At 50.8% G+C, this 22,623-nt stretch overlaps 1 protein-coding gene across 5 annotated transcripts in view; it reads left to right on the top strand.

The window, feature by feature from the left end:
* The window catches only part of PTGES (prostaglandin E synthase), a 56,307-nt gene that overhangs the window by 25,657 nt on the left and 8,027 nt on the right, over positions 1-22,623 (top strand). For 3 of the 5 annotated variants that reach the window (XM_044992410.1, XM_044992411.1, XM_044992409.1), the window contains 2 exons: positions 14,833-15,016; positions 18,523-18,605. In XM_044992410.1, coding sequence (XP_044848345.1) covers positions 14,909-15,016; positions 18,523-18,605 — 191 coding nt within the window. In that variant the 5' untranslated portion in view covers positions 14,833-14,908. Of the gene's footprint in view, positions 1-14,255; positions 14,319-14,404; positions 14,423-14,832; positions 15,017-18,522; positions 18,606-22,623 lie in introns of those variants that run through there. The other 2 variants (XM_044992412.1, XM_044992413.1) reach the window with 2 other exon arrangements.

Raw genomic sequence — 22,623 nt, 5'->3', positions numbered from 1 at the left:
GAGAAGTCAGACCCAAGTGGGGGCCTGAGTCTAATCTCACACTGGTTTTACGCAGGTGTAACTCCATCGACTTCCCTGGACGAATCCTGATTTGCACTGGGATAAGTGAGAGCAGAATCAGGCCCTCGATTTCCACCAGGTCCTTGCTGTGTTTGGAGTAAAAGAATAGAAGAGTCTGGAGGCAAGTTAGAAAAATAGCAGCTGTTGTTATTGAGAGTGAAATTCAACTACAGGAGCAAGGCTGGTGCCTCCTCCCAGTTGGAGAGGATGCGGCCATTCGCTAGCAGGGCACTGAATGGAAACACACCCACGCAATACAGTGCAAAAGAAAAGCATTACATCATCAGGACAACCTCTCATTGGCTGATTCATGATTCTGATTTACCCTCCAACTTCTGAGAGCAGATTCACTTTTTCAGCAACCTCCCATACTCCAGTCTTCCCCTTCCATTTAAACGGAGCCCCAAGGCAACCCTGTGGCACCTTAGGCAGCTTTCCAAGTTCCTCTGAGTTGGATCGTCCAGTTTCCAGATGCAGCTGATCACGTTCTTTTCATTGTGACAGCATCTGTGTAGGAGGAGAGCCACTGGCACCAGCCCCGCTTCCCTGGAAACAAGTGATACGTATTCCCTAGATAGGAGACAGAGTGAGAGATGCGGGTTTCTTCCTTCGTGGTGTTTTGAATACGACCTCCACCGTTAGTCCATCTGTTTCACTGCGTATGTAGATGAGCAGAGGGAATTAATCCTAATTAATACTTTCTACTTCAACATTGCCTTTCTTTCATACAGGTATCTCAAAGTGCTTTACAAGGTGTTAATTACGCCTCACATCACCCTCTGCCAGGGAGGGGAGTATCATTTTCCTCATGCTGCTGATGGATAAGAAGAGATACAGAGAGATGAAAGTGACTCATCAAGATCATGCAATGAAGAAACAGAGTCAAAGAGAACCCAGGCATTCTGACTTTCAGTCCCCTGATCTCACCATTATGCAACACCGCCTCTCTGGGCAGATGCAATTGTTCTGTCCCTTAAAGAGTAGAATGGGGTGTCACCCATCTCTCTTGAGTGCCCCTTCCAGCCAGGTGTGTCTGTAGTCTTTAAATAGTCCCAGCCATGGTATTGGGCCATACCCTAGGGCTTCCTCCCTGGAGGCAATGGTTTCACCCTCTCTGGTCTGTTCTGGCCCCAGCTGGGCCTCTTAGCAGTTTAGTTCCCCTTCTGGGAGTTTATCTCAGTTCAACTGCAGGCCCACTTCCCTAGTAGCATTTGGGGCGAGGGGGGATCTAGGCCCAGCCACTACTCTGGGTCCCAGCCCAGGGACCCTAAGAATAGCAGCCATATGCCACTGTGTCCCTTTAACGAAACCACCTTCAGTTCCCTGGGCCACTTCCTCATGGCCCCAGCCTTCATCAAGCCTTCACCATTAGCTCAGGGCTCTTCTACATTCAGGCCCAGCAGCCAGCCAGGGGCTCTTCCTTGCTCCCCCAGTCTTGAGTTGTCCATGGTTCTGCAATTCCCTTTAGCCAGCTAGGAGCACCATCTGCACTCCACTGGCTCCAGCAGCTCCTTTTATATGGCCCTCCTGGGCCCTGATTGGCTGCTTCCTGCAGCCTCTCTGATTGGCTGCTTCCCCTGCAGCCACTCTAGGCTGCTTGGAGGAGTCCTCTACTACTCCTTTCTTGGGACAGGTGTTGCAGGACCCTGAGACCTCTAGCAAGGGGCCTCTAGGACTAGTCTACCCCCGTCTCAAAGAGACTGATGTGTGCAGTGTTCTGATCACCATTTATTTTTAAATGAACATTAGCGAGATGGGAATTTTGCAGCTGACAATTCTGCATGATTTAGAGGTGTAGGTGCTTATAGCTGCTCTAAAGAGAGGTCATGGGCTTATACTCATAGCCACGGAGAAGCCCTCATTCATGGGTAGGGAAAAGTTCCAAAGGAATAAAGAGAAAAGATGTTATGAGCCAGTGTGAACTACATTCAAATCTGTGGCTAAATGGCTGTGGAATTAGGCTTGGGATGGGCTGCCCTGAATGGAAATGTAGTTTGAATTTCTTTATCTAGTGAGTAGTCTTCTGTGGAGTATTTAGACAGCTCAATGAAACATCACTGGAGACAGCTCAATGGAGACCTCTGGTCAATGTGCAGCTGCAGTCAAAAAACAAAGATAGTAGGATGCATAAGGAAGAGGATGGAGAACAATATGGAAAATATTATAATGCCTTTATATAACTCAGTGATCTGGAATAGCATGCGCAGTACTGATCACCCCACCTCAAAAAGGATAATGCAGAAATAGAGGGATTTCAGAGAAGGGTAATGAGAATGATCAGTGGCCTGGAAAAACTCTTCTGGGGAGAGAGATTGAAAAGAAAAGAGCTGAATAAGAGGGGACATGATACAAGTGTATCAAAGAATGTGGGGTCTGGAGAGGGTAGATGAGGAGCTTCTCTTCTCCTTGTAACACATGAACAAGAGGACGTGCAGTGAAATTAGAAGGTGCAAAAATCAAACCGATAAAAGGAAGTACTTTTTCACATCACGTGTAGACTGTGGAACTCACTGGGACATGAAGTCGTTGAGGCCAAGATCTTAACAAGATTCAAAAATGGTTTGGACACTTACATGGCTATCAAGAATATCCAGTGTTTTAATTCATAACAGATTTTGTGGAAGGTACATCAAACCTCCTGCTTCAGGCTGTAGGCCAATCTCCAACTATTAGAGATCAAGATGAGACCTTATATCCCACATCTGTTATTGTGGGGTTCTTACACCTTCCCCTGAAGCCGCTGTCAGAGACAGGATACGTGGCTAGATGGACACTGGGGGCTGAGCCAAATCTGGTAATTACTAGTTTCCTATTTAACTGATTACTCCGTAAAGCACTCTGAGATCCCTTGAGCATGAAAGGTGCTAGAGAACGTTTGGCATTTCTTTCCTCCTTGCCACCGGAGCAGCTTAACATGTTTTACACACACTAAGCCTTACAACAGCCCATGTTACAGATGCACATTATTATTCACATTTCAGAAATGGGGAAATGGAAGCACCGAGAAGCCAAGTTAATTCCATAAAGTCACCCAGTGGGTCGGTTGAAAAGTAGGTAATGGAACCCAAGAGTCCCCGCTCTGACCACTAGCCAACCCTTCCTTTCCATTTATCTCTCCGTTCACGTCTTCTGACCAATAGGGCAGTATTTTCTTTTTAACTTCAGCTAACGTGGCTGCCCTAACAGACGCGTGTCATGCTGGACCAGAGGTATTCTGTTGTGTAAATGCTTGTGGTATGAATGCATTCCATCTCGGAGAAGTCGCATACCCCAGTGCCTGGTACAAGCTCTGAAATTCTATAATCACTCAGGAGCGAGAGATGTTTGGGCACAAGCCATGGACACAAGAGCATCTCCTGATGAGCAGAACAGTAATCCTTGCACCGGTACCACATAGATTTCTAAGAGAAATAGCAAGGATTCTTTCTCCAGGCTCATTCTTATGGAGAAGAGACCTGGGGATGGCTAGTCCAAGGATTTACTACTTGCTGTAAGCATTAATGTGGGGTCTCTCCACTCAACATGGGAGCCCCCAAATCATTTTGGGCCAAATCCGGCTCCCATTCAAACCCTGGAGTTACACCGGGGATACATTTGGCCAAGGGTTTTTGTTCAATATTATTTATGCTCAGACAACGTGCATGGTGCTGCACAAGACACTGAGGCCAGGTTTGCACTACAAAATGTACATCGGTACAATGACATCACTCAGGGGTGTGAAAAATCCACCGGCGCAGACCAATGGGAGAACTTCTCCCAGCAACGTAGCTACCGCCTCTCATGGAAGTGGATTAATTATGCTGATGGGGAGACGCTCTCCCACTGGCACGCTAGCATCTTCACTAACACACTACAGCAGTGTAGCTGCAGTTTTCCAGGTGTAGACCTGCCCACAGACAGCCCCTGCCCTGAATAACTTAGCTTTCTGGAAGGGAAGGAAAAGCCTAGGAGGGGGAAAGAAGCCTTTCCATGCTCATTATTTTCACGTAGGATATGTCTGCACTACAGCAGCTCTAGCAGTACAGCTACGGCGCTGCAGGAGTGTAACCAAAACTCTACAGCGACCAAGGGGTTTTCCCATCAACGTAGCTCCAAGAGGCGGTAGCTGGGTTGATGGAAGAATCCTTCTGTTGACCTCGCCGCATCTACACTAGGGGCTCATTCAACCTAACTACGGCCTTAGTGTAGACCAGGCCTAGTTCCTATTCTGCTGCCTTCGGGCCTGACTCTGATCTGGCTCATGCTACCTTGATGGCTGTGTGACCCTACTGGCTTCTGATTTACACCAGTGTTTGTAACTATGTCTGTAGTTCTACTCTGGCACTGCAATTTACAGGGGGGTTGAACGGCACCTGTGTCTCTGCACAGGAGGCAGGATTTCAGCGGCATCTCCTCTCGGGTTTTGAAGAGGTGGCACCTGTAAGCCCCAGCTTTTAAAAGAAGAAGGGTATTAATTTTCTTCTTTCCAGAATGAATAGCTTGAAGAGCAAGAGTTGTGGTAATTATAACGAGAGCGTCCAGCAGGTGGCGCCACAAACAACGCAGCTAAAACAACCCCCCTTTGCAGTGGAAGAAGAAGAACAGAATCTGAAGCTGGCTCAGGCAGAAAGGGGACGTGTAACTGTTGATAGTGGGGACGAGGGGAGGGCACGGATTTTGAACTCCCTCCCCGCAAATAAATACATAAATAAAAAGATCTAAACCCTGGCAGGAATCTGGAGGGGCACGTGACGCCCCTGGCCTCAGAGTCAGGGCCTGTCTACACTTCAAAGGCTACAGCAGTGCATCTGCTGTGCTATAGTTGCGTCTCTGTATTGCGTCAGTGTAGACGCTGCTTACGCCAACAGGAGGGGTTCTCCCTTTGGCGTAGATAGTCCTGCTCCACAAGGGACGGTAGGTTTTTCCTGTTGTCCTAGCGCTGTCTGCACCGGGGGCTAGATGGTTCACACCCCTCAGAGAGGTAGCTATGCCGCAGCAGACCAGCCCATCGGGACCAAGTGAGAGGACTGAGGGCACTGAATGGGAGAGGGGAACTACTCTTATAATTAGAGCCAGGGACCAGACTTCCTCTTCCTCCCGCATGTAGCTAGTGACGATGGTCACCACAAAACCTTGCTACCAGCCAGTGAAAACCTGAAATACCATCATGGCATGTTCTACTGCTGACCCATCCGAAAAGAAGCCACATGACATATCTTCCCCAGTGTGAGCAGAGAGGGCGAGGAAAGGGATGATGGACCGGATCCAAAGCTGCTTGAAGTTAGTGGGAAGACTCTTGCTTGGAAAAGAGGAGACTAAGGGGGGATATGATAGAGGTATGTAAAATCATGAGTGATGTGGAGAAAGTGGATAAGGAAAAGTTATTTACTTGTTCCCATGAGACAAGAACTAGGGGTCACCAAATGAAATTAATGGGCAGCAGGTTTAAAACAAATAAAAGGAAGTTCTTCTTCACGCAGCGCACAGTCAACTTGTAGAACTCCTTACCTGAGGAGGTTATGAAGGCTAGGACTGTAACAGCGTTTAAAAGAGAACTGGATAAATTCATGGTGGTGAAGTCCATAAATGGCTATTAACCAGGATGGGTAAGGAATGGTGTCCCTAGCCTCTGTTTGTCAGAGGATGGAGATGGATGGCAGGAGAGAGATCACTTGATCATTGCCTGTTAGGTTCACTCTCTCTGGGGCACCTGGCATTGGCCACTGTCGGTAGACAGATACTGGGCTAGATGGACCTTTGGTCTGACCCGGGTAGGGCCGTTCTTATGTTCTAGTTGATTTCCCTTTGGATCAGGTTCCTTGTGTGTCTCTGGTCCCTAGCTGCTGATTTGACAGACAAAGACAAGTGTTTCTGCCTGCGAGTGCTCCACAGCCAGTTACACAACAGGAGAGCACACTGGATCTGCCTGGGGATGGACAGCCCAATGGTTAGGTCAATAGCCTAAGACATGGGACACCTGAGTCTAATTCCCTGCTCTGCTGCAGGTTTTCTGTGTGACCTTGGGCAAGTCATGCAGCCTCTCAGTGCCTCAGGTCCCCCATCTGTAGCATGGGGGTAATAGCACTGCCCTGTCTCACAAGCAGGGGCAGCTCTACAAATTCGGCCGCCCCAAGCAGTCATGCGCGGGAGGCGCCCCGGAGCCGCGGGAGCAGCGGACCTCCCGCGGGCATGACTGCGGAGGGTCCGCTGGTCGCGCGGCTCGGCTGGACCTCCCGTAGCTGCGGGCGGTTCGCTGGTCCGGCGGCTCCGGTTGAGCTGCTGCAGGCATGCCTGCGGGAGGTCCAGCCGAGCTGCGGGACCAGCGAACCGTCCGCAGTCATGCCTGCGGGAGGTCCACTGGAGCTGGCGGCCGAGCGTCCCCTCCGCAGTCATGCCTGCGGCAGGTCCGCTGCTCCCGGGGCTCCGGTGGACCTCCCGCAGGCATGACTGCGGCAGGTCCGCCGGCCCAGCCTGCCGCCCCCCCGGGAAAGGGCCGCCCCAGGCGGGTGCTTGCCCCGCTGGGCTCTGGAGCCAGCCCTGCTCACAAGGGTGTGGTGAGGATAAATACATTATAGATCATGACACATTTTGAGATCTACTGATAAGTGCTATATAAGAGTTAGGCATTCTTCTCATCAACAACATTGTCAACTAAGTTCTCACTGCAGAATCTTTGGTATCAGCCATGAAGTGAGAGGCAGGAGAGTCGGAGATTGTTATGGTGGGGGCGGGATTAGTATAGCATTGTCTCCGAGTCACCAGTCTATAAGGTACTTTCCCCTTGGGGACAGTTTCAGGTTGCACAAGCAGAGATGAAGAGGTTTGTTCTACCTGGTCAAAGATTAAAGATGCTTGTAAATTTCAGCAGTTTAGAAACATCGCTGGTTATATTTCTGGCTGAAAAGTCCAGTTTTCAAGGCACCAATGTGAGGCGCATTCTACATTTGTTATAGAAATGATTTCCTGAGGCGGTGATGTTCTCTGGAACAGGACCAGATGGCGGTTGCCATATTCATGTCCAAGCGAAAGTAGAGGAGGGGGCTGGCTTCCAGCAGATCCCAGATTTCCCTCCCCGGCCCAGTGCGTATCTCTCCTAGAATTACAGGTGTTGCTTTACTCTCAGATCCAGGTTTTAAAACCCAGCTGTGTCCACAGGAAATGCTAAAGCAAGGGGAGAGATAAGACTAGTCTAAACCCTGCACTTCAGTCCCGTCTTCTGCAGCTGTTCTGTGTCCCAGCACACATTCATGTGAGTTAGCCAAGAAATTCCTTCACCCTGAGAGAGAGATTGTGGAGTGAGTCCATGTGCCGCTCATAACAAGAGAGATTGAAGCCCCTTCCATAGTCCCCATCTCCTCAAACTAGCAGTCTATCTGCCAGCCACACTGGAGGAGCAGAGACTTGAAAATGACATGGTTGTTTGTTTTGGCTTGTTAAAGCAGTTTTCTCCAAGTGAGGGGCATGCCACCCAGGGGGCCCAAAGGACTAACTGGGGGGACGTGGACAGACCTCTCCGTTGTTCTGAGGAGTCTTAGTTTTCACACCCTCTAGCTTTTATGGTTGCAAAGAAAAGCATCAAAACATGACCCATGCATAACTGATGTCTGCTTGAGTTTGCAGAGAGCCTGATCGCTGACATGTGTGAACTGCACCATTCATTTCTGTAGGTGCTAACTCAGGCGCCAAGTATGATACTTTCATTATCAATGTTGTTAACTATCTCACTGCTCACCAAAACATGTAAGAAAAAGACTATGGAGATCTATACCACCATTTCCCAGCGGAAGGGCCAGGGTGCAAACACCTAAAAAACATAGATTAAGATGAGGAGGCTGTTACTGCATGGCTGGATTGCAGGAGAGAGAGATGGGTTTTGTTTTCCTGGACGGGGACTCTCTACTTTTCAAAAGTTGCGGAAATGCTGGTTTAAGGTGACCCTGGGTTATTAAAACTCAGCTGCCTTGCAAGCGCCTCCATGCTGCAGCTCTTAGATGTCTGATTGCAGGGCTGATCTTTGCAGCAGAGAGATTAATTCTCCAACGCGCCCTCGAATTCATACTTGCACACCTCCGTTCCCAGGTGTATGGTTCCCAGTCACTCCTCTCTTGTCAGCCTTGTCTACATGGGGGGAAATTTCTGAGCGTAGGTATAGCAAAGTAACTCCCCATGTGCACAGTGGTCTGGAATGAAGGCGATTGTATTCCAGAATAACTAGTCCACTTCCAAAGCACATTGATTTCGCTTTTATTTGAAACTGCCTTCCCCTCATCCTCTGGGTCATTCTAACCCCATGGATTAATCCTGAACTCCTTCAGCGCATGTCTGTAGCGGACATCTGGCTGTGGTGTAAGTGCCTTACGGGCAGGTAAATCAGACCCCGCCCCTGCTCCAACGCATGTATTATCGTTATCTGTCCCGAGGCCGCCTTAGAACCTCAGTCATGGATCCTGTTTTGCTAGGCACTGCGCACACACACACACACACACACACCCACCCACCCAAAGAACCGGTCCCTGACCCCTTACGTCTGCTCTTCGAAACCAGGCTTTACTCACCGAAGTAGTCCTTCTAAAGGCAATGGAATTATTCCTGTGAGTAAGGGCTACTCGTGTGAGTAAGCCTGGCAGGAGCAGACCCGTCGTTACACCGGTGTAAATCCAACGTCATTCCATGTAAGTTGTGGGGTTGCGCTGAATTGATACCAGTGTTGCTGAGAGCGAGCTTGGCCCGTAGGCTGCAGCATACGTTGCCCAGGTGGGAGGCAGGTGGAGTAGGGGCATGCTGCAGCCGGAGTGTCCCTTGAATAGCAAGTTGTTTACATGAGCGTAGAGAATAAAATGAAAGCTGGGAAGACGCCCCAGTCCCAAAGGCTCAGGTCCTCACAAGTATTTAGGTTCTTAACCTCCATTGCTTTCAGGGGAGTTAGGCGCCTACCCACCCTTTGAGGCTCTGGGCCAAAGAGCTCACGGTCAATGCTCGGTCCTGTAGAGATTGTGATCCTGCAACGAGAGGCGCGGCTCTTTTTGGCTGTAAGGGCTTTGGGGCAGGGGCTGTCGTTTCTGTATGTTCGCACAGCGCGTAGCACAACTGGGCCCCGACCTGCTTGGCCTCTGGGCTCTACTCCAATCTCGGTGTGAAATACCAATAATGATCCTAAGGCAGCCCTCTGCACCGGCACAGTGCTGCCTCGAAATCAACAGAGCTCCACGACTGTTGGACTGAGAGCAAATGAAGGCAAGAGACAATGTAAGAAAGCATCAAAAATGGGGTGGGAATAGGGGGTAACATTAGAGAAAAAACCATGTGCTTACTACAGGTTGTTATATGTACTACCTGATGGCATTAAATATAGATATATAGATATATACATATATAGATATATATGTATATATACACATACACCTGCATCTGTATCTACGCCTATCTACACATGCATAAATGAACTCTGCATGCTGTTTATTTCACTTGATTGAAATGTACATGGATGATTTATATGCATTGTCTGGGTTAATTGGTCCCTGGCGCCAAGGCACCTGTGGCCTCCCAGTGACCCTTTCATAATGCCAAGGAGGAGGAAATTAGCCACACCCAAGGCGCCAAGGAGACGTGCTAGTTTGTCTGTTGGTGGGAACCTGATCCCAGGTATTGCAGACGCTTTGTGCCACACGCCGGTTACTTTGTAAGGAAGGAAAGGGGCTGTGGGGGGGAGCAGCAGAAATGGGAATACAGATTAGGATGCTACTGTCCCTAAGAATCTCTGGTCAGATCTTTAGCTGCCGTTACTCTACAAAGTTTAACGGTGCTGCCTTGATTTACCAGCTGATGATCTGACCACCTGTGTCTAGGCTTGAAAATCCCAGGTGGGTGTTAGGAGCTCCTAAGGGAATGTCTCCTGTTGCTGCCCTTCCTCTGCTTTGCTGGTGTGTTCCTCCCATCTGCCAACTAATTAGAAGTCAAGGTCATTTAGCCCCCACTTCTGTGTAAATAGCAGAGGGGAAGTGGAGCTGATACCTAGGCTGACCTGTGGCTCCTGGCCTGGATTGTTTCTCCACCTTGCACAGGGCCAGCAGCAAAGGGAATCTTCCATCCCCTTGCTGCAGAGCTCCCGGGAAAGAGAGCCTGGCACTTGCTGTGACATGGGGGCAGGTGCTGAGAAGCTGCCGCTCCCCCAATGTGATAGTGGGGAATGATGAACCCTTCCAATGTCTGTGGCTCTGGGGCTTTGCTTCAGACATCCCCCTTTCCTGCCCACCCCCAAGGGGCTGGTTGCTAAACACAGGACCACATGCTGCTGGGACTCACTCTTCACCAGCTGCCCCGTGCTGGCTTGTGTCCCGCCTGCCCCCTTCTCTCCCAAACGAGATGGGTCAGAGCTCGATGGGCTTGGTGCATGCTGGGTGCTGAGCTCTGTTGAACATCTGGCCGCAAGCAGCACAGTGGGAGGTGCTGGAAAATCTGGCTTTGAGCTCTTCTGAAAATCTTCTCTTTGTGTGCAACAAACCTCGATGCCAACTCTGCCCACATATCTACACCAGCGACACCATCACAGGACCTAACCAGATCAGCCACAACATCACCGGTTCATTCACCTGCATGTCCACCAATGTAATATATGCCATCATATGCCAGCAATGCCCCTCTGCTATGTACATCGGCCAAACTGGACAGTCTCTAAGGAAAAGGATAAATGGACACAAATCAGATATTAGAAATGGCAATACACAAAAACCTGTAGGAGAACACTTCAACCTCCCTGGCCACACAATAGCAGATCTTAAGGTGGCCATCCTGCAGCAAAAAAACTTCAGGACCAGACTTCAAAGAGAAACTGCTGAGCTCCAGTTCATCTGCAAATTTGACACCATCAGCTCAGGATTAAACAAAGACTGTGAATGGCTTGCCAACTACAGAACCAGTTTCTCCTCTCTTGGTTTTCACTCAACTGCTAGAACAGGGCCTCATCCTCCCTGATTGAACTAACCTTGTAATCTCTAGCTTGCTTCTTGCTTGCATATATAAACCTGCCCCTGGAAATTTCCACCACTTGCATCCGAAGAAGTGGGTATTCACCCACGAAAGCTCATGCTGCAAAACGTCTGTTAGTCTATAAGGTGCCACAGGATTCTTTGCTGCTTTAACCTGATCACTTGCCACCCTGGGATCTTCTAACTGGGGCCCATAAGCTAGTTGGGAAAAGCCCTGGGTTTCTTGCCTTCCAAATGCATCAGGTATTGCTTAAAAAAACCAAATCCCCCCTGGGCGTGGTACCTGTGGCGCCTCCTAGAAATGACTAATCAGCCAGCAGGAGGTGATGCTGTTCCAATTGCCAGAGGAGCAGCTGCAGTTCCAATACGTAAGTAACAGACCTGAATTTCCCGCTCTCGGGCTTGATTGGCCGGTTGGTGGGTTTTATAGATCCGGGCCCTATGCTGTGAACATGGGAGGGGACAGCAGATGGATGCGCTGCACAGGAGGACAGACCACCCTCCAACAGTGGAGGCCGTGCTGGACGGGGGCAGGGAAGGGTCCGTGCTCCGCTGCGGCCTACGGAGTATGAAACTTGCGTGCGAGGCGGCAGCGTGGCCTGGAATGACGAATGGCTCAGACAGAAACGGCTTCCTCAGCTCTGATCCCAGCCGGAAAACACTAAGCAACTCATTGTTTTCAAGGTTACATTTGAGGAGCAGAACAAACATGGCAGCTTCCCCGCCTCAGTGAGCCCGTGGGTCTAAATAGCTCCTTGGGGATGGGAGGCTGAGAAGCAAGACATCCTGCCCTAACTCACCCTTCCCTGGTTCTCTTTAACAGGCTTGATGATATCCTGGGGCTGGGCTAGGGTCCTGGGGGCACTCTTCAGCTGCGGGAGGGGAGCTTGGATTAGCAACCCAAGCAGAGAAAAGAGTCTGCCCAATTTTCAACATAAATAAATCTCTGGTTTAGGACCAGACCTGGTTTAGCTATTTTAAATCAGCGGTTCCCAGCTTTCCAGGCGGCTCTACCCGTTCAGGGGTCTGATTTGTCTTGTGTGCCCCAAGTTACACCTCACTTCAAAACGACTTGCTGACAAAATCAGACCTAAAAATACAAAAGTGTCACCGCCACACTATTACTGAAACCTTGCTGACTTTCTCATTGTTACCATATAATTATAAACTAAATCAATTGGACTATAAAGATTGTACTTACGTTTCAGTGTATAGGATCTAGAGCAGTATAAACCAGCCATTGTCTGTAGGAAACTGACTTCGCTAGTGTTTTTTATGTAGTCTGTTGTGAAACTAAGAAAATATCTAGATGAGTTGAGGTACCCACTGGAAGACCTCTGCGTACTCCCAGGGGCACGCGAACCCCTGGTTGAGAACCACTGCAGATCCATCAACCACTGCAGTATGATTCCTGCATACTGGCATGTTGGTTGCATGTTGCTTCGTCTCATTAAACCAGGACAGTTGTGCGCGTGTATTTGAAAAATGTGATGCTGTTTGGCTTGGTACCAGCCCTGAAGAGACCTTTTCTTAGCCCTTTCCCGCTCTCCCTTCCCCTGAGCCATCTTGCTGCCAAGTACTACGCTAGCCCACATCAGTACTTGCTACAGCAGGGGAGGGCAAACTTTTTGGCCCGAGGGCCACATCTGGGTATGGAAATTGTATGGCGGGCCATGAATGCTCACAAAATTGGGGGTTGGGGTGTGGGAGGGGGTGAGGGCCCTGGGGTGGGGCTAGAAATGAGGAGTTCAGGGTGTGGGAGGGGGCTCTGGACTGGGGCAGGAGGTTGGGGTGGTGGGGGAGGGTTCCAGCTGGGGGTGTGGGCTCTGGGGTGGGATTGGAGATGAGGGGTTGGGGGTGCAGGAGGGTGCTCTGGGCTGGGACTGAGGGGCTCAGAAGGTAGGAGGGGGATCAGGGCTTGGGCAGGGGGTTGGGATGCAGGAGGGGGTCAGGGGTGCAGGATCCAGGCGGTGCTTACCTCAAGCAGCTCCCAGAAGCAGCAGCATGTTCCCCGCTCTGGCGCGTATGCGGAGGCACGGCCAAGCAGCACTGCACGCTGCCTCGTCCGCAGGCGCCGCCCCTGCAGCTCCCATTGGCCACAGTTCCTGGCCAACAGGAGCTGCGGTGGCGGCGCTTGGGGCAGGGGCAGCATGTGGCACCCCCTGCCTGCCTCTACGCATAGGAGCTGGAGAGGGGACATGCCGCTGCTTTCGGGAGCCGGGTGGAGTGTAGCAAGCTCTGGACCCTGCTCCCCAGCAGGAGTGGGAGGGCTGGATTAAAACGTCTGAAGGGCCAGATGTGGCCTCCGGGCCCTAGTTTGCCCACCCCTGTGCTACAGTGAGAAGACGTAGCACCTGATCCTGCACCGTGCATGTTAACAGGAGCTTTTTCATTGCCTCAAATAGGGGGAGGGCTGGACCCAAAATGGCAAGAAACCATGAACGCTCCAATGCTAGCCCAGGCCAAGCGTACGCTAGGCGTGCTTTGCCAGGATAGCGACGCCAGTCCACCATACTGGCGCACCGCTCTTATGGTGGACACAGCTTACCAGCAAAAGCAGTATCGCATATTGGAGACCCCCCCACATCCCTCCCCCGCCCGCCACGCCCTCCAAAAGCACACAAGCTTGTGCCAGAGGTGAGACCTTGGAACTGTGGAGATTTAAAGAGACTATTATAGCAAGAGGTGCCAGACGCCCGGGGAATTGCCATGAAACCCTGTGTCTGTGTGAGTGAGGAACTGTATTCTAGCTGAGTTTCGCCCAGGCATTAATACCAATGGGGGGCTAATTACTGCAAATCCCAGGGCAGGTCAATCACTCCAGAGAAGTAGCAACCCCTGGGGGGAATAGTACAGACTGGTCAGAGCAGATTCAAGAGGCCCAGGGAGACGCACGAGTTTTTGTGGCTAAAGGGTCAGCTGGAACTGGCTGAGCGACCCTCCCTTAGACCCGAAGCACTGATCTGAAACTGGAGGCGAGAGGGCAAAGCCCTGCTGGCAGGATTTGAAGGACTGCACCTGGAGGGTCCCGAGGAAGAGGGTGACACCAGGTAAGCCAGCATGTGGGTAGGCTGCTGTCCTGCTTTCTCAGCAGGGCTTGGGTGCTAAAACAAACTGCTCGGGGAAGGCTGGCTGGTCGCTGGTGACGCTGCCGTTGACCTTTGAGCGTGAGTGAGCCACAGGTGCTGGGCTAAGGTCTCCCCCGCTGGGTTAATCGCAGTGAATCGTGGGGAGACTGGAAGCCTAAAGCCCCGATCTGCAGGGAGAGGGATGCAGGTTGCCTCCCACAGAGAGGTGAGAACTGGGCGGGTTGAGACCTGACAGAACTCCCTTGAGCAGGTTCGGTTCCCTCCAGAACCGTCACAAAGCTGTACCAGCAAACGCACATTTTGGCCGGGGTAACTGTGGCTACGCTGGGGGCTTGTGTGCCAGCACATCTCTGTCAGTCGGGGATCAACCCCCCCTATTGCTGTAACTATATTGTCAAAAATGCCCCAATTGGAGCACTGAAAAAGGGCTGGGGCTTGCTATTATTACTATCCATAGAGTCACCAATATGTTATGAAAATGATGTGGAGTGGGTCCGTTCTAGGGTTCAAAGTGTGTGTGTTTGGGGGCGGGGGTGTGCATCTGTCTTTGCTAACTGGATTTTTTGCATCTATCGATCTGAGGGATTCGAATATGTTTGAGCAGTTTAGAGTGGAATAGCTCTTGCAGTGCTGGATGTACCAAGCAAGAGGCGCTCTGTGGGTGTAGAAGTTTATGTTTAGACTTGAATAAAACAGTGATCCATCCCCTTTTCTCACAGAATCACTCTGAACTGAGATTGCTAGTGGCTGCAGCCTGCTTAAGGAAACGCAAATCCTCTCCCGCCTTTCTGGAAAATGATGGAAAATGAAGTGTTTGCATCGTTTACTTTCTACAGCACAATCTTGATTATAAAAATGTATGTTCTTGCCATCATTACAGGACAAGTGAGGCTCAGAAAGAAGGTACGTTCCAGCTTTTCTGCACTCCAGAATTGCCTGTGCTGCTTGGGGGTTTCTGTTAGCATTTCTGCAACTACGGAGGGTTGAGTTTGAGCCTTTAAATAGTGGCTGACTGCTTTTACTGAGGCTTTGAAGCAAGTTGGAAACTATTTTGTAGCTGCAGTAGTTCAGGTTGGAGTGGTGTGTGAGTATTTCCCTCCCATCTGCAACATGTTTAGAGTAGGATTAAAAAAGATGAACAGTCATTTGCAAATCTGAAATGCCATGCAGGTGAGTTCCTTTTGGAACCAGCCTTTTCACTAACTATCAGTTTGACAGTTTGTCTGTAAGAAACTAATTTTAAAAATGTTAAGTGAATAGCCAAAAAACAAACAAACAAAAAACAACCCTGTGAACTCTGAGTCTGTTTGTGGCTTTTTAAAAGCTGAATTCCTACCTGTGTTTGTTACAGGAGGACCTAACTTCTGAGGAGGTAAACAAGTCTAGAGGGAACTTGTTTTGGGGTTGGGAAGTAGAACAGAAATATTCTCCTAGTGCAGGCAGAAAAGCTGGCCTGACATGTCAACGGAAGTCAATCAAACATTAGCTCATGTTTTTTCTCCCCTTGCTAGGACATTCTGTCCTTTTTCCTTAAAAAAAAAAAATCCCAACCGAACGCCCTGCAACAAAGAGAAATCTGCTATAAAGCAGTTCAAAAATATTAATAAAATTTCGACTGGAAACTGGTGAAGGGGTGTGTGTGTGTGTGTGTGTGTGTGTGTGTGAAATAACAGGCCTGTTTTTAGGACTCTCTCTCACTGTGAAAACTACTGTGAGGACCTGGCACTTCTGTGCTGTAACTCTGATGTACTTAACGTGGTTTGGGCTTGCACTGTCAATCCCAAATCATTCAGTCTCCCTGCACTGTGCTACAGCCCTGCTAAAATCCAAGGCTCTAGAATGATTAAGGAACAGAGTCGGGTCCTTTCTGTGCTGCAAGACCAGACCGCCACTGCTGTAAATGGATCCCAGCATAGCAATTCCTATAACATATGTGGGGACAGGCTAGTTATCAAAATCTTGAACTCTGTGATCAGTGAGTCGGGTAATTATCCTTTATGTACATATGACTCAGTAAGTTCAAAAGGCACGTTAAAGCTACTGAATCAAATGCCAGTTCAGGAAACTGTATGATAGCTGTACTTCTAAAAACAAACAAACAAAAAACCCTTCTGATTTCAGAGGACACAGAATTCTTTGCCATTTCTGGCAATTGTTTGGTTTTTTTATGACTGCACTGCACTATTAAACAGCTGCCGTGTACCATCCCAGAGGCGGCTGTAATTCAGTGCTAGATGAAATGTCTAGTGTCTGATTATATAACAGATCACATGGTGGTGAAATTGAGTTAAGCTTGCAGTGTGGCTTTGATCATGGGCGACTCACAGGTGGCACAGAAAGGGGGGCACGTGAACCCCCTCCATGTGACTGTTCCCCACCCCGTCCCCATCCCAGGGACCCTGAGCTCTCCCTGTCCCCTCCCCATTCCACGTTACCTGGGAGGGGAAGGGGCTCTGTCCTCCCGCTGCGCTGGGTACCAATTTCAGTGGCTACTGATTTCTGAGCCGCCGGGCTCTCCTGGGAACCACAGCAGCGAAAGGAGCGGAACATGGGGTTTCCGGGTAGCCCCACGCTGGCACCTCCTCCAGTGTGGGTGTACTGCCCCCAGCCGAGCCCCCAGCCCTGCCCACCCATGAGGCTGTAGAGACCCAGACAGGAGACACAGCTGCATGGAAGGGCTGGGGGCGGGGTGACCCCATGTTCTGCTCCTTTCACCGCTGCGGTTCCCTGCTGAATGTGCCACCCCCAGGCATCTGGGGAGGGGCATCTGATCATTCTTGTCTCTCCCAGGTGTCGCCTTTGGCTTTGATTACAATCCTGGTCCCTCAGACCTGTCTTGCTCTCCCATGCTTGGGCTCTGTTTGAAGGTGGTGGTGATATGATGGCACTAGAAATATGCGGGTTCCTTCTCACCGTCGCATACGGTTCAGCCTTTTGAGACAATCACTTCCTCCTCCCTGAACCTCTGAACAAACGAGTGAAAAGGGTGAAATCCTGGTCCCCCTGGAGTCAGGTTTGCACTGTCTCCAACGAGGCCAGGATTTCACCCCACGTCTGGAAAACCTCAGCCCCCGAAAGCTTCAGACTGTATTGTAAGCAACTGGAAAAGGGGGCGAGAATGGAAACTCGAAGGAATAGCGGTCACTGCTGCTGTGTGCAATAAACAGTAGGGCTGAGATTCTCCCGAGTCCCACTGACTTCTGAAGATCTGGGCCCCAGTACCAGTACCCACTGAGGTACTTCAACGTCGCTCTGCTCAGCATTGCGGTGCCGCGGCAGCCGGAGGCCGGTGGAATTCTCAGCCCCAAGCTAGGCGCCTCGGCTCCCCGGTCAATGCATGCGGTGCACTAGGCGCCTGCTCATCTAAGCTAGACAGGAGTGAAATGCCAAGGAGGGGGCTTAGATATCTTAAGAGCTGACCTGGTGCCCCTGGCGGGTCAGAGATAGGTGCCTCCATCTCCTGGAGCTAGGCTCCAAAGCCAAGTCCATGCCCTAGAAGCCAACAGTGTGTGTGTGTTTCTCTCATGCTTTCCCGGTGCCCCCAGTTGTCTTGATGTGGGGTGCTGTGCTCTCCCCCTCCTCCCCCCCCCCACATACCTATTGGCAGCTTGTATCCAGCCCTCCTGCAATGGGGTCTGACAGGGATCGGGTCTTGGAGTGAGCACGCCAATGGGTCCCATTGGCAGGATAGACATTCCTGTGGTTTGGGCCCTGCGTGGCTTAGGCTTGAGTGAGGGCTCTGAGCAGCTTGCTAGCTGTGGGTCAGCATCAGGGCTTAGGCAGCATTTCAAATGCTGATTGGTGGAAACGTAAGCACCACCAATGGGGATCTTGGTACCTATGGGGCTGGGTGGCAGCTGAGGGCTGGTTTGAACATGTCCGTGGTGCCCAAAGAGGCAGATGAGGCCCCTAAATACCTTTGAGGAGCTGGGCCTGGGTCTCCCAATCCCTAAGCAGCTTTGACAGTCTCAGCCAAAGAGCCGGATCCTGCAAACGCTTGTCAGAGCAACTTGCATGCTCCAGTGGCCTGGGTACGTGACTGAATTAATCACGTGCAGGGGAGTTGGCAGGACTGGGCCCCAAGACTGTGCATAAAAGCTGCACACTTAATGAGGAACAGAACGGGATCACCTCCTACACGCTATGTGCAGCCGGAGGAGCTGGCCTGGCCATGGGAACATTAACTCCCCATTTCCTGGCTCCCTATTCAGTGAGCAACCTTCACATTGTGCAGCAAACTCGATTGCACTTAGCATCCTGGCTCTGGAGCCCTGCAAATCCGCGGCCAGCCGCCGATCGGATGCGGATACAAATGTCGTATCTGCGCAGGGCTCTACGCCTGATGCCCCCCGGAGTCTTGGTGGGAAGCATCTCCTAATGGCCTCTGAGACAGCAATTCTCTCTTCCAGGCTTTCGCCAATCCAGAGGACGCCCTGAGGAACGGCGGGCTGCAGTACTGTCGAGAGGACCCAGACGTGGAGCGATGCCGCAGGCAAGTGCTGTACTGTGGATTCCATTGGCCAGCACGTGGCTGGAATTCCTCTTGTGCAGCGAAACGCTCCTCAGCAGCTGCTCGTGTCATGGGAAAGGCAAAGCGAAGGGCTTATTAGTTTGGCAATTACCTACATGGATTGATCAACAGGTGCCTGAAGCGGGTGCTGGGGCTAGTTAAATATTAAATGGAGGCCCTGGCTCATGAAACAGGGATGGATTCATGCCTGGGGTCCTAAAGCCATCAACTCTGGGGTCCCATTATAACTGGTTCCTTAGGGTCCAGATGTTCAGAGTGTCCCAGATGACTGTGGCCATGTCTTGAATTAATGCACTAAGGTTCCCCCAGCCCCTCGACCCCCAGCTGTGCCAGACCCAAGTCTCCACTAATCCCTGCACAGATCTGACAGTGGAATGCTCTGGGCTCCCACACAATTCTGCCAGTGCACCTTGGTGATGTCACATTGTATGTTGGTTTTGCCTCTAATGGGTACAAATGAGGTTGAGATCCCCTGCCCCCAATCTGAGCTCACTCGTGCTCCTGGCTAGATTTGAACCCAGCTCTCCAAAAGGTGACAGGCTAGTGCATTAACCCACAGACGCTGTATCGTCACGAGGAATTTTAAACCTGTATTAAGGAACTTGATTTTACATGACAGTGAAACCATAGCTAAGGCCTAGTCTATGCTACAGAGTTAGGTTGACATACGGGGGGAGGGATAGCTCAGTGGTTTGAGCATTGGCCTGCTAAACCCAGGGTTGTGAGTTCAATCCTTGAGGGGGTCACTTAGGGATCTGGGGCAAAATCAGTACTTGGTCTTGCTAGTGAAGGCAGGGGGTGGACTCGATGACCTTCCAGCTCTCTGAGACAGGCAGCTTCCAGCAACCTAACTCTGTAAGCGTCTACAGTAAAATGTCACTCCCACCAATGTAATTTGCCTACTAGGCCGACTTAATAACGGCAGCTCCGCGAGAGGCGTAGAGCTTAAGTCAAGATAGTTAGGTGGATGCAGTGCCAGTGTAGACAGTGCATTGCTTAGATCGACTGTAGCTGCCTTTCAGAAGCCGTCCCACAATTCCCGGCACCTTAAATCAATACAAGTGCTCCCGGTGAGGATACGCACCGCCGACACAAGGAGCGTAGTGTGGATGTGCAAATATGATTCAATTGCTGTATGTCGACGTAGCTTAGGTTGACTTAATTTTGTAGCGTAGACTTGCCCTAAGCGTGTGTGTGTGTCAGGGCCAGCTCCAGGCACCAGCGAAGGAAGCAGTTGCCTGGGGCGGCCAATACAAAGGGGTGGCACTCCGTCCGTTATTGAGGCAGCACATCCGGCTCTTCGGCGGTGGGTCCTTCACTCCCTCTCTTCCTCTTCAGTGGCACTTCGGCAGCAGCTCAATTGGGTTTTTTTTTTCTTGCTGCTTGGGGCAGCAACAAAGCTGGAGGGTGTGTGTGTGTGTGTGTGTGTGTGTGTGTGTGTGTGTGTGTGTGTATTAGTCAGGTCACTGTAGAATGTTAATGCAGACAAGGTTCTGTAGTTATGATTGTGATGTGTCAAAGCAAGCTCCGCCATGGGGCATAATGTTTGATTTCACCTCGCTACATTAAAAGGCTCAGTACAAACTGCCTGTGCGTTGCCTCCGCTGGAATTTTCCATGAGATAACTGATGGGAACGCTAAAAATCCCTTTTTTTTGGGCAGTGAAGACGTAGCCCTAGTGAAGACAAGGCAGGAGCAATTTTAACCCTCGTTGGCTGGTCAAAGTAAACCCCAAGGGGAGCTTAGAGCCTACCTCGGGTTACAGAGACAACTGCTGTGTCTGAACTAACCCGCGTTACAATGCTAGCGAGCTCTTTTCCAAGTGAAGACAAAGCCTGACTTTCCCTCGCGCCCCAGCAGCTCGGCGCGGCTCAGGAGGAGGAGATGCCTGTGGTTAGGAGTTGTGCAAAGTGAGCCATGAAAGGACTGGAGGGAGCTCGACAGCGAGACCGGAGGGAAAACGAGCAGAGAGTCTGGAATCCTGCAGCCTTATAAGGAGCCCCTGGCATTAACGTTGCCCTAAAAGCTGCCTTTGTTTCTTTCCATTTCTCCTGCTGAAGTCTCTCTGGGAGGACACTATGTGCTGGCATAGCTAGCGCCTGAGAGTTTATTTTTGTTGAGCGGAGGGCTGGTTAGTGGCTGAGGCAGCTTGGACGCAGTTAACCGTTCTTCCTCCGTGACTTCCAACGTGTCAGCGGAGAAACTGGTGGCATGACGCAGAAACGGTGGCGAAACTGGAGTTGGGTGTGGGGAGATTTATAGTTGTTTACTAATATACAGCTGGAACTGGAAAGGATTTGTAAGCAAAGGATTTGGGGGCCTGCCTTTCAGGCCTGCTGCGGTAAAGTACAGTGCACTCTGGGGATGGGTTGCTTATGGAAGTGGGGAAATGCACTGTAATGGAGCGGCTTTGTGTGTGAGAATGGGTTGCCCCCTAGTGTCTGCCCACAGGGAGGATAACAACCTGCTACTCCTACCAGCTCAGGGATATAGCTCACTGAGGAGTCTGTGATTTCAGATGTGTGTGTGTGTGTAAGAGAGAGAGAGAGAGACTTGACCAAATAATTGTAGGCATCCATGTGGAACAATGGGGTGGGACCCACACTTTTGACCTCACGCGCACTGAACATGCAAGGCCATGCCACATGGAAGATGCCATTTTATACAGAAACGCACCGGGGGGCGAGTCAGGCCTCTGGGATGGAGCGACGTTGGTGTGGGTGGAGTACAGTAACTCCTCACTTAACGTTGTAGTTATGTTCCCAAAAAATGCAACTTTAAGTGAAACAATGTTAAGTGAATCCAATTTCCCCATAAGAATTAATGTAAATAGCGGGGGGTTAGGTTCCAGGGAATTTTTTTTTCCAGACAAAAGAATATATATATATATATACACACACACACACATACATACACACATATATATACACACACACACACACACACAGTATAAGTTTTAAACAAACAATACTGTACACAGTGATGATGATTGTGAAGCTTGGTTGAGGTGGTGCAGTCAGAGGGTGGAAGAGGGAGGGATAGTTCCCAGGGAATGCCTTGCTGCTAAACGATGAACTAGCACTTGGCTGAGCCCTCAAAGGTTAACTCATTGTTGTTAATGTAGCCTCACACTCTGCAAGGCAGCCTGAACGGAGGGAGGGGAGACAGCATGGCAGACAGGGACAGAGACACACTCTGTGTGTGTGTGTGTGTGTGAAAGAGAGAGATTGCCCCTCTAAGTACGCTGACCCCACTCAAAGTACACTGCCTTGTTAAGTTAATCAGCAAGCTGAGACGCAGCTGCTGCCAGGAAGCTCCCTCCGTCCTGAGCCCTGTCGTGTGTCCCCCCTGGGTACACGGGTAAACAGGGTGCAGGAGCAGGGGGAGGGGGACACCCTGACATTAGCCCCCCTCTACACCCCTCTCCCCCCACCCCCCGCACAGCAAGCAGGGGTCTCTGGGAGCAGCTCCAAGGCACAGGGCAGGAGCAGCACATGGCAGTGGGGGGAGGGACAGCTGAACTGCAGCAGTTGCTAGCCTGCTGGGCGGCTGCAGCACAGGGAGCTTAGGGGAGCAGGGAGCTGATGGGGGGGCTGCCGGGTCGACCCTGGTTCCAAGCCCCCACCACCTAACTGCAACGGGCTGCCCTTCCTGCAAGCAGTGAACAAAGCAGGCGACTGCCAAACGATGTTAGAAGGGAGCACTGCACAACTTTAAATGAACATGTTCCCTAATTGATCAGCAACGAAACAATGTTAACCGGGACACTAAGCGAGGAGTTACTGTACCTGCACTTAAAAAATCAGGACTGCCCCCCCCCCGCCCGCTCATTTCTCATGGAGACCACCCAGCATGCAATGTGGCCTGACTGCCCAGGCTACTGCGAGTTGCTCTGGATTTACGCTGGCGTAACCAAGAGAAGAATTTAGCCCACAGAGCTTAGCTACCAAGCCAGGCTCCAGGGGAATGTTACTGAGCA

Source organism: Mauremys mutica, chromosome 18 (genome assembly GCF_020497125.1).
Source record: "Mauremys mutica isolate MM-2020 ecotype Southern chromosome 18, ASM2049712v1, whole genome shotgun sequence".
NCBI lineage: Eukaryota > Metazoa > Chordata > Testudines > Geoemydidae > Mauremys > Mauremys mutica.
This window is presented reverse-complemented; position numbering and strand designations above follow the sequence as displayed.